This window comes from Elephantulus edwardii, unplaced genomic scaffold (genome assembly GCF_000299155.1).
Source record: "Elephantulus edwardii isolate Elephantulus edwardi_28Jun2011 unplaced genomic scaffold, EleEdw1.0 scaffold00400, whole genome shotgun sequence".
NCBI classification, from domain to species: domain Eukaryota; kingdom Metazoa; phylum Chordata; class Mammalia; order Macroscelidea; family Macroscelididae; genus Elephantulus; species Elephantulus edwardii.
The window spans coordinates 275,033-287,568 of NW_006400150.1; the positions used below are offsets into that span (position 1 = coordinate 275,033).

General features: G+C 41.2%; 1 protein-coding gene across 1 annotated transcript in view; it reads right to left on the bottom strand.

The window, feature by feature from the left end:
* The window catches only part of MAST4 (microtubule associated serine/threonine kinase family member 4), a 978,185-nt gene that overhangs the window by 17,901 nt on the left and 947,748 nt on the right, over window positions 1-12,536 (bottom strand). The window contains exons 21-25 of the mRNA XM_006902373.1: window positions 12,236-12,348; window positions 9,594-9,721; window positions 8,995-9,230; window positions 2,735-2,935; window positions 194-423 (exon numbers count right to left, since the gene is read on the bottom strand). Coding sequence (XP_006902435.1) covers window positions 194-423; window positions 2,735-2,935; window positions 8,995-9,230; window positions 9,594-9,721; window positions 12,236-12,348 — 908 coding nt within the window. The remainder of the gene's footprint in view (window positions 1-193; window positions 424-2,734; window positions 2,936-8,994; window positions 9,231-9,593; window positions 9,722-12,235; window positions 12,349-12,536) is intronic.

The window sequence follows — 12,536 nt, forward strand, 5'->3', positions numbered from 1 at the left end:
TCTGGCATAAGTAAGAAAAAAAATTAGTTTTTTTCTGGATTTCATTCCACCACATAGATAAAAAGCACCAAAAGCAAAATTCAACCAGCCCCAAATACAGTTTAACAGGAAGTACCCTTGAGATTAAATGGGCTTCATTCTCTGATTTGGCTGGAGAAGTCATGCCACAGGTCTGAGAAATTACTGGCCTTACCCAAACAATATGGTGCACAGTGTAGATGTCACTGTCTCCCACGTAGACCCGGATGGCTCGAATAGTGAAACCGTAGTTCTTCCCTGAACTGTGGATCACAATGGGCTGATGAGGACTGGCAGATGCTCCTGAAGAATCTCGGCTGGGAGAAGAATCTCGTGATGAAGAAGGGTCCGAGGACAAAGAATGGGGAGACATTGGACTTCCCAGAGGAGAAACAGCAAACATGTCTGCAACAAAAAGACCTGTGGTCAAAGCTGCCCCTGGTCTCACAGACATGCCTTCAGCAATCAACACCACGTTAGCTTTTCAGGGATGGGAGCCTGGTCACACAACACATCTATTCCAATACCCAAATCAAAAAGAACAAAAAGAAGTGATACAAAAGGGTTTACTTTATAGTTGTAACTAATCTGGGCTTCGAAACAGAAGACTGTCAAGGAAACTTTGATATTGTTTAACTAACTTTCCAATGAATTCTCTAAGGCTTATTTTTTCCCCCTTTATGTTCTAGATGCTAATTAAGAAGTACAAAGACTGGCTAGTGTCTTTTTTTCAAATACATCCTCACCCTGTATGGCCTATGTGAAAGATTCTCAGACTCCATATCTTGCCTGGACAGTTTTAACATGATGCTTTTCAAACATATGTAGCCAGGAAAGGAATTTATTAGTCAATCAGCTGCTTTTTAGGAAGCTATCAAGCTTGTATTGATTAGATGATTTTGATAAGAAAAAAACCATAACATTAAATGGTGACTTCTCAGAGAAACTCCTTATTACTATGGTAACAACTGATTCTTTTCACATATTATTTGCACTACTAATAATAGGCTTTATAAGAAAGAGGACAATGCAGGTATGGATTGTAAAGACATTTTAAGAAAAATTCAGTTCATATTCAAAACACTAATTCTACTTGGGTTTTCCTTGTCTTAGAATGAAGAATACTTTAAATTTGTAGTTCGTATCAACATTATACCTACATGAATCTAAACAGGTGTTAATTAGACATTAAAACTCTCTCTTTGTGTATGTGTGTGTGTGAGAGAGAGATTCTGAAAAAAAAAAAAAATATGAAAAGATACTGAGGCTGAAAGGGGAGTCCAGTCAGAGAAAGGCCACAAACTGCCCTGCAGTAATGAAGAAAAACTCCCAAAAGGATGGCAAGTTTCACGGTGGCCACAATAAGCCAAACGTACTCCTACCTTTGTACAATTCCTCTATGTGTTCAAAATGGAACAAAGCTAAAGCTAAATGTCTCATCGCCTGTGAACCTTTGCTCTCTGATTTCAGGGACATGTAGGTTCTTTTGCTGGCTGCCTTCAGTCTGATCAAAGTGGCAGGTGATGAGCTGCACCCTGGTGTGCAGGAAACTTCCAGCATGCAGACAGGGAGAGCAACAGTGTGGGCACTTGCATCCATGTCCCTACTCCCTCCACTGTGACAGTCTCTCTCACCTCCACAAAGCAAATAATTTCCCTGCTCTGCTGAAGTCTGGACTCTTCCACCAACCTTCAAAAGTAGACTGAATTATTTCAAACTTAATTTCCTCACTGTGTCTTTGACTTATAAACAGTTATTCAAATGGAGAAATTAAGTGTTTATTTTATGGTACTAAATTGGATGTCCCCCAGAAAACTAGATCTCCTATAGCAAACACTACCCACATATGACTATTTGTTTAGATCAAATTTCTTTCTACCAAAATAAAAGATGAATTTTTAAAGATGTAAACATTCTCTTTTATATGTGGTCCGTATCTCAAATACAAATCTTTTCAAGACAATTCAATTCCAACTTCACTTCTCTTGGTCTTATTTGAATGATAAGTTATAATACCAGGGTGGTGTATTTCATCTCTACTAATGAAATTATTACAGACTTAGAAGAGGAAACCACAGGTTTTGGAAAAATATTATCATTTAATAAAACATAATTAAATTCAGTTTTCTAGTACTAGATGGAAAATAATTTGATCACCAGTAGGAGGAGGTATAACTCAATGGACTGGGTTAGGAAAACATAATTTCAAGGCTGTCTCTCACTTGGCGTATCCCTAAAAAGGAAAAGCTTACATTCTCTGTGTCTATATACTCATTAATTAGAAGATGGTAGAAAAAAGAAAACAACCACACTTAGCTTTTTTTTATACAGATACTGAAAACAGCTCTGTAAGGTATAGAAACGACACATTATGGGGAAGAAAAATTATACTGAAGAGAGAAATTTATCACGTAACTTGAAGAGAAAAAAAAAAAAAGACTAAAGAAATAAACTTTGTAGAAAAGAGTCTTCTTGCCTATTTCCTGAGGCGTGAAAAGAGAGATGAAATAGAAGCACATGCTCTTCGGGGCATGAGGAGGTTCTGAGCGAGAGGTCTGAGGCCTAACACCAGAAGCTCTGAGAAGCTGGGCTGGGATGCCACCCATTCCTGCTTTTAAGCAATTCTGCATCTCAATCAGCATTCCAAGTTGGGGGCGCGGGGAAGAGGACCACATGCACAAATCACACAACTGCATGCAAGTCGATGTCGCTCTACCTCCTGGGATCATGAGGGACAGGGCACTGGCAGAAAGGGACTTTGTGACTTTGCCCGGGAGTTTTTTTCTTTCTGTGCTTTCTAATCGCTGCCGAGCCATGTGGGAAGCAGGTTCACTGGAGGGCTTTGAGGAGTTATCTGTACTGTCCACACACTCGCTGCGTCCATTGATCTGATCCAAGTGCTCTGAAAAACTGCCAACTGTACAAAGAAGAAGGGATAAACATGTTCAAGAAAACCAAGGACAGGAGAGGTGGGAGGGGAACACCGGTGCAAAGAAAAGGCAGAAGCTGAGAAACTCACTCCCACGTGGTTGGTCAGTTCATGGAGTGTCAGGCGAACATTACAAACACATAGATGGCTTGAGACAGGTGACATGAATGAAGGAGGAAGAATAGGAGAGGTCGCCACTCAAGATTTGCTGGAATGGTACACATCTAATAATTCTCAATCTATAATCCCCTATATAATTGAAAGGCAACGTGTCCTATCATATACAAATTGTCGCAGTTAGTTTTGAAACATTGCCCAGTTCTATCATATACAAGTTACTGCTGTGAGATTTTAAACATTGCCCAGCCCTGTACCATCTTTACAACTGATGGTATGCTCAGCTTCACTGTTAGACCCACCGTATATTCTGATTGACTTCCCACTTAGGGGACCTCATCTTTCAGCCCCATGTCTGACAATATTCTATTGTGATGTATAGAGCTCTCACTGGCTAATCATTGAAAGTCAATCATCAGACCTTCCTTCCTAGGCTGTCTTAAGCTAGGAGTTTCTTCTGAACCCTGTATACACTGGGTGACCCTGCTGGCATGTGAAATGCTAGTGGTCTGGTTTCATGAAAGCCACCACAAAACAACAGCTTAACAGATGGGTGGTGGCCACAGACAAGAACCATACATAATGACATTCTAGAATCAGTATTCCACAACCATTATGCAGAAAACTCTTTTCACCACACCTGAGAGGCCATGAAATGAGCCAAAATTACTTTATGAACCCCACAAGCACCCACTTTAAACTATGATTATTGTCATTACTCAGTGTTGGCAACAGTAGTTCTTAATACAAGGACAACAGCTAACCTTCCATGTGGGCTAATAGCTATGTCATCTTTTCCCATCTTCCACGGGCACACCGCATACAAGGCTCCGATACACAACTTACCCAGAAGTGTGTCCCTTCACTTCTCACACTAGGTGCTGCTTTCCCCTCTACGTTCCTTATAAATTCAGTGAGAAGAGACAAAGGATATCACATAATACATTATGCAGCAGCTCATTCGTGGTGCTGGTCATTAATCTAGACTTAGGTAGATGTTGCTCCTTTCTGAAATTACGGGATGTGAGAAGATTCCTTTGCTGCTAAGTCAAATTTTATTTTTTAACTCTATTAACCCTTGTACATAAACTGGAGTTATGTTTTAAGTAAAAATTTAGGGCTCTCCTCACCAAAGGACCAGTAAAGAGTATGATAACCAAGTAGGAGGAAGCAGAAATGGAGAACCAACGATGCTGGCCTGGTGGCTGAAGAGGCAAATAGTAAAGAAAGTTCCCAAGTAGAGATGTATATGGCGAGGCCCCAAAGGACTCCTGAAGCTCAGCAGCCACCCTTGTCTCCCTCCTACTTTTATTTTCATAAGCTGTCAGTTTTATTTTATTTATTTTTATTTACTGATAACACATCTTTGTCTACCCTGGGGGGAAGACGCCCAATGCTCATATTGTTTTTACTTCTATCTGATACATGATTAGCCTGCTAAGCTTTTAAGAGAGCTTTCAGTTGGCCCACTGGACAGAAAGCGATGCTACCAAGCCAAAGGTGGGTGATTTTAATCTGTGGCCCTCAGGCCTGGTTTTAATTGGTTTTGGTCAAACATTCTTCTAGGTGGTATAGCACTGGTCTATTTGCTATATAGAGGTAACTGATGTTTGCTGTGATGCTGAACACTGACACTGATGTGTCAAATGTGATAATGGTTACCCATTGTGGACAGGGCTTGGTGGAGCTCCCCAATTATAACAAGCTTGGAAGCAGGAGTGGCATCCACTTCCAAAATAGCTTGCCTCCAGAAGCTCTATGAAATTGGAGAAACGATGAAACTTATACAAGTGTTAAGGTCTTTTGTTCATAGGGTTGCTATGAGTCGTCTATGACTCAATGACACTTAACAACAACAATAAGAAGCTTTAAAAGGTGAGATTAGCCCTTGGAGAGAGGGCCATCATGCTTGGGAGGTGAAGGGACACTGCAGGAGAGGAAGACCCTTGACGAGGTGGATTAATTCAGTGACTGGAGTAATGGGGATAGATGTGTCAAAAACAATAAGATTGGCAAGGGATAGAACAGTGCTGAGGGCTGTTGTACATATAGGGTGGCTATGGGTCGCAGGCGACTCAAAGGCACATAACAACAACAGCTTTAAAAATCCTCAGCTTAATCATCACCTTAAGACATGCAATTCATGTAGAGAATTTAATACCAATACCACCATAAATGACTTCTGAAAGACCAGCCAGCATATTATAAAGGGCAGACCTTATGAACTCTGCCCAACAAAGAACTAGATTGAGTTCAACTTCACTAGATTTGTGTCATTGTGCTGGATACACCTCTACGGTCTACTTGGAAGTCCATCCCTATGTCACACGAGGCGGTACAGTCAGACAGGTCTGACCAAATCTAAGAAACACTCATGACTTGGGAACACAGATGTGGACACTGCACACTTCCTGGCCACCTAGTGAGCTGTGAGAGAAGCGACAATTCCTAGACTTCCATGTGATGTGACAGCATTCTAACCAATGACAGAAGACTAATTTATGCAAATATCAACAATCCTTTAACACATGTATGCCAAACTCTATCACATTTTATAGTGCGCTTACTATATTGCTGGAGGACAATGTAATCTTGATGGAAGAACTAGTACTTATGCACACACCTAAATCTCACCTCAAAAAACATGAACACACTTTGAGAGAAATTATACATTTAGTAATACAGGCAATTCCAATTTACGATGTATTAGATTTCTGATGAAATGAACTCAAGGACAATGGAAAATTTGGGTTACAAAGAGGCTTATAAAAAAACCCCAATAATAATGAACACTAGGAACAAAGTGAAGCTTTTTTTAGGAAGCTTTCGTGTTGTCATTGATTGGGAGTTGTACTGTTAAGCCAAAGGGGATGCCTCTCTGGCTGTTCAAATCCGTCCACTGCTCTGTGGGAGAAAGGGGGGCAATCTCCTCTTACACAATTTACAGCCTCCAGAAGACCTGCTGGAGGGTCATCTGTGAGCCAGTTCTGACTTGATGGCAATATTTTTATGACTTCAGTCAGAACCATCTTCCAACACAGTCATAAGAACTGAACTCTGTCCTAAATTGGGGACTGCTGTGCCAGGTCTCCTCCTGTTCCTTTTTAATTTAGTTTGAGAGGCATCGTTGATAAGTAAAAAAATGAAAAGGTGAATCTCTTCTACACCTAAGATTTCTAGACTTTTTCTTTCCATTGATTTAAACTGAATGTCGTTATGGGGGTGAAAAGGGAAACATGTATAAAGCAGCACTTCCCTAAATGCCAGCGCATGGATATACAATCGTCCCTTCCATCACGCCCTCACTCTTGTCTCAGCCGTCTCATTTCATAGCACTGTCTATGAATGCGCACTTCTTTCCTACCAGTGGAAGATAATGTCACCTTAATGTTCTCTAAATGTCAAGGGTTCCTTCTTCTTGATGGTGGGGCAATATAAAAATCAACAAATTTCATTTTACTACAGTCATGGTTTTCAGATTCCCTAATTACCCTTGGCTATAAGCGAATCAGCTCATCCCTCTATTCTACAGAGCCCCCAAGGTCTGCCTATGTTTGGTGTGTGTATGGGGGAGAGAGAAAGGTGATTTGAATCTATTAATCAAAATCCATGGCAGGACTCAGGCAGACCTTTTTTTTAATTATGGAAATAATCAATCAAGTGCTCAGACACTGTTCTCCCTCTGCCTCCTACATTTCTGATAATGAGTAAGCTGAAGAGACTAAGAGACAGAGACTAATTTACTAAATAACTATAAGAATACATTTTAAATGGAGGTAACTCTCTCCCATTTGAAGCAAAAGAATAACTAAGAAACAGGTAGAGGCCTTTGTAACAGGAATAGAAAACAGTAAGAGAGCTCTATTTGCTTTGAGGACCAAAATAAAAAATGGTCCCAAATCTTAAACTAATCAGTTGTATTATTTTTTCAGACAGAACCAATCCAAACACAAAAGCTCATTGCTCTCAAGTCGATTCTGACTCAGAGGGATCCTACAGGACAGATTAGAATTGCCCCACAGCACAGAAAGCATCACAGGAATGACTTTTTCAAGCTATACCTTTCTCTCAAGAGAGACAGAGCCATGAAATGTGAAACTATCCAACATGGAAGGAGAACTGAGATGAAGACATAATTAAAGATTCACACTACTTTCCTCATGATAAACTATATGCACAAGTAGGGCCCACAAACCTAAACATTTTGGTAGGCTGAAGTAAGTCTACCCTAAAAATGTATTTTCTTGAAATGAAGATATTAAAAAAAATGTTTACAGCATGAATATTCAGTCAATTAAAAATTGTTCATGAAAATCTTGGAACCATTCATGGTTATAAATATAGCATATTGAATATAGTTTAATGAAAACATTTATTGTAGCAAACTTAAGCTATCTCCCTGCTTTATTTTTAGAAACTGGCATAAATCTGTCTTCCTCTGCAAAAGGATATGCAGTACATAAAGTTTATATAAATCAAACGATATTTTAAATGCACTTAAAAGGCTTGCTCTGAGGAGAGTGAAAGTTTGGCTCCCAAGTGAAGACACCAACTCTCCAGGATCCATTAAGCTTTAAAAACTTGTGAAGATACTGCTTCTCTTGCTAGGGGGGGTCCTTCCCACAAAAAAAAAAAGACACATAAAATGTTTTTTAAAAAACCCCAACATCTTGTCAAGACTGACTTCCACTAAGCACAGGTTTCTCAGGAGCCTCTTACTCCATTTACCCACTGACTGGAAAGGCACCGTCTGTTTGTAGTAGAGTTAGTTCCATTTGCTGATAAAGTCTAAACTGAAATCATGTCAGCATTTATGACCCCACACCCAAGCCACTCAGAAATTCCAAGCCCTACATGCATGGGCAGGCATTTGTGAAATTCACAGCATAAGCCTCTTGAGTTTAGTGTGAGAGGCTATTTGCTGCAACACGGCCTCCTAACTTAAGGCAATTACTTCAAAGAAACAATTATCCATTTCCATAAGTGGCTTTATACTATGCCTTAGTGGAGATTCGGGGAGCTCTGGTGGCCTAGTGGCAAGAAGCTCCACTGCAATCTTGAAGGCACGAGGTTGGAGGCCACCAGCTGCTCTGTGGGAGAGGGAGGGGCAGTCTCCTCCTGTGCAATTATCTGCCTCTGAAAACCCACTGTAGGAGGGTGAAAACCCGATGGAGAGTCAGTTGTGGGTCAGTTCCAACTTGATGGTACACAACAATGGTGATTTGGTAAATTTATAAGAAAAGTTTTAACAATTTATTCACTCTGTCATATTCTCCTTTTAATGCTAAAATCTAGTTATTGTTAGGTGCCCTCGATTTGAGTCAAACCATGACCTGAACCCTGTCCTAACCTGTGGCAACCTCACCCTCTGGCCCATTGCTGCAATCACTGTGTGAACCCATCTGGTTGAGGGTCTTTCTCCCTTCTGTCACCCTTTCACCTTTCCAAGCATGATGTCTCTCTCCAAAGAAAAGTCTCTCCTAGCAAAGATGCCCAAAGCATGTGAGACCAATCTTTATTATCTTTGCCTCCAAGGAACACTTTGGCTGCACCTTCTCCATTTTTTACTTAAAATCTAGAGCTAGATGCAATTTTCAAGTCTTGCTTTTGCATCAATGACAGAGAACATGATTCATTAGCATGTTCTGACTGCCATCAAAAGACCCTACTGAAGACCATCCATGGTCTAAGACCATATGGTCTAGACCATCTATCTAAGGGTGGCTCTAGGTCAGATTAAAGTGCTGTTTGGCTATGCACTGAGGACACGTCTTAGACGCTGAATATTAATTTGTAAGGAGATTGTTGTCTAAGAAGTGTGGCCCAAGGACAGTTTCCTAGTATAAACTATCCACCATCAACACTTGGTCTAGCTGAGCCCTGGACTTGGAGATGCTGTGGGCGGCAGGTCTCCCCCTGTGCAAGCTTACCTGACAGGGTGGAGCTGCTGATGGTGCTGGCTGGGGTGGTGGCCTCGGGCTCCTCCTGCGCACACTCTTCGGCAGGAAGGACTGGCTTTTCTGGCTCCTCATGGGAGTCTCTGGGGCTGGGAGCAGCTTCATCTTGTTCTCCCTCGGCTGAAATGGCCAGTTTGGGAAGCAAGCCAGAACTCAGTTTATGCCTGTTGCTCTCCGTATCAGAAGAGTTGGATGTAGATAACTGTTGCCTTCATTAAAAAAAAACAACAAAAAACAAAGTCATGTATACACACTAGGAAATCATGTTAAAACACAGATCTTAGGTGAAACTAGATATACACAGGACTTGGAAAAGTCTAACCAAGGTATCTTCAAAGCTGTTATTCTCAGTATGGCCCTCGAACCTGTGGCATCAGCATCACCTCTGTATCTGCTAGAGACACAGGTTCCCAGCCTCTGCCCCAGGGCTACCAGATCAGAACTTCTGGGGTGGGCCCAGGATTCATGATTCAACAAGTTTTCCAGGTGGTTCTGACGCCAGGTGGTCTGAGAGAGTGCCACTGCTCTAATGGCTTGCTATGCAGATTACTTTTTCAAGGCATTTCACATACATTTCAGAATACTCGGAACTCCAGCTTAATGTTTCTGTGGATGGCAAAGCTGTGCCTTTGGTTTTATCCCCAGGATCTTCCTTCTCTTCTCCTGAATTCTGAGTGATCCGATCTATACTGCTGAAAACCTGCAAAGCCAAGAATCAGTGTGCATTAATAAATTCTTGAAACATTTGTCAGAAGAAAAAAAAAATCTTTGGAAAACCACCTAAAAGTATAACTAAAATCTGAATTGGGACCGTGCACACAGAAAGCACTTTTCCAATGCTGCTTTACTGAATCCCAAGATTACAGGTCAATGGATAATTCTTTGTTGTTGTTTTTAGTGGGAACTATGAATTCCTCAGTTATTCTGACCATACTGCCATGTGGACTTTGCACTTGCAAATAAAATCTATAGATGTATTGGAATTTCTAGTCCTGAGAATCAATGCACATCTTACTTTTTAACCATAAAGTCAATCAAGAAAAGAAAATCACAGGGAAAAAAAGATATTTACTGGCCACCAGCCAGGGCTGAGAAGGACAAAAAAAGAACTGGAATTGACTGCAAAGAAAAGAAGAAGAAATCACTTGTTTGAAGAGGGAAAGAGGGAAAATATAGTACAGTTATGGTCAGAAAAAGGCAGATGCACTGCCTGGATTATAAACCACATACACAGAAAGCTTTGTATGCTAAGATCTCTGAAGGGGGTCACAGAGTAGGCAAACTGGAGGCCCCAGTGGACCTCTGGACTCCGACTGTTACAGAGGAAAGATGGGAAGTAAACAAGGGTTTGTGAAATACAGAAAGCACTCCCTACTGCCCTATTCAATCATGTGCGGTTCTCAGGGAAATGGCCTTTCAGCCAAAACAACATTGACATGCATTGGATTTCAGTGAGGCAGCTTCATCTTGTTCTCTTCATATTGCAGTGTCTCTACAGGACAGAGTAGAACTACCAAATAGGCTTTCTAAGACTGTAAATCCTAGTGCTTAACCACGGGGCTGCTGTCCTTGGGAATGGTCTTTGTTGTTATATTCTGTTGAGTTGGAACTGCCTCACAGCTCATCGTTCATGAAAAGAGACTGTTCCTTCCCTCTTTCTCACGCAGAGCAGCTGGTAGATTCTAACTGTGTGTCTCTGGGTTGGCAACACAAGTTCTTACCACTAGGCCAGCAGAATTCCCTAGCGGATTGCCTTTAAACCTCCCATAATCTGCCTGGTTTTCCACTTCTAGTTGAGAGATGGGCATTCTGAACCCACTCAGAAGTGCTTCTGAAGATAATCCTGGCAACTGTGTGGAGCAGTTTCACTCTGTACATGCTGGGGGGTGTGAGTCAGAATGACAACTGACAACAATACCACAGTCCACCAGAACTACAGACTGTGGCTCGAAGCCCAGATCCTGAGAAAGGAAGGCGAAGAATAGAGTCAGAAGTAAAACAAACTGCCTCCAAAGACAAAATGAGTCAGCTTCTGATGTGTCAGGGACAGGTGCTGGTCTAGCTCTCACACCCAGTGTCCTCGAAGCGTCTGTCTTGGCTCAGGATAGACTTTCTATCATCCTCCCTCAGGGATACCCCTACTTCCCTGTCATCCTATAAACAGAACGTTAGTGCTGTCCAATTCTGGACAGTCAACCCTAGGTTGCTGCTTTGAAAAAGCTTCAGTAAGAGTTACTAAATGATAGGGGTGGGGAGAAGCTACACAGTACTTATGCAAAATGCCATGGCAACAGAAAATCTATAGATACTTAAAATAGTGAGCGAAGGGTGGTAGAATGTCCCCTAGGCTTATGCCAGGGTCCTATGGCCCTGCCCTATCTCTAAACTATCAGGTTGGTTGATTTGCTTGCTTTTAATATTAGTGTTATTGGGGAGGGAGGGAGATCATTCTCAAGCAACCTTTGTATCGTCCTCTACGGTTTGCAAAACTCGAGCTTAGCCTCCGACTGGCACTTTAATAATTTAAATATAATTTCTATAGTCAAGTATCCCTCAAACACATTAACTTATATCAAGAACTAAGCCTCTTCTTAATGTTACTTTCTGTGTAAGACCATGTGAAGGGTCTGGTTCTCCACATTCTTGATTAAAAGATGGAGGAATTGATGGGCTGCTTGCTTGTACATCCCAGCACTGAGTCAGAAGGAGGGGTGTAGAGACATGGCCATTCTTTAAATAGCTAGTATATATTCCAAGGACACAGCCATGGAGGCAAGTGTGTATCTTCAAAGAAGAAAGATGCTCCTTTGTGGAGAGTGAAATAAAGACATAACTATCCACTGAGGTTTGAGGATTAAGACTGCATTATAAAGATTATCAGGTCACTTTCTTAAAACAGAGACCTCTGGTGGCCTAGTGGATAAGGGGCAGACAGTTTGAACTTATCAGCTGCTTCAAAGGAGGAAGATAGGTAATCTCCTACTGTGTGATTTACAGCCTCTGAAAACCTGCGATGAGCTGGTTCCTACAACAATGAGGTGTTCTGGATTTTTTTCTTCCTTAAAACAAAAAGGAATTTTAAGTACAGGAGACTCTTACTTCCAAAAAGTGTAGGTTGTTTTTAGGATTTCATCCATTGTTTAGTGGTACCAACCAACTGGCCTGGGGGAGATTCTCCCAGAGATACTATATCATTATGCCCAATTTCACTTACCTTGGAAAACCTATGTGAGCATGAGGAAAACTGTCTGATTTCCACAGTAAAGTCTTCATCATTTGTATCATCCTCTTCCTCAGTTTCCATATGGTGGTACTTCTCTGATCGAGCTGCAGGGAAATGTTCGGGAATTACTCAGCTTTTCATGGAGATCTTTTAAGTATGTGTTTCTTTCTTAAATCAATATTCAGTGTAAGAACACACAGGCTTGTAGAGCTCATAGGTTCTCCATTGATCAGACATTTATATCAAAAGTACAGATGATGTTCTACGAGGCAACCACTGAAGAATGACATCA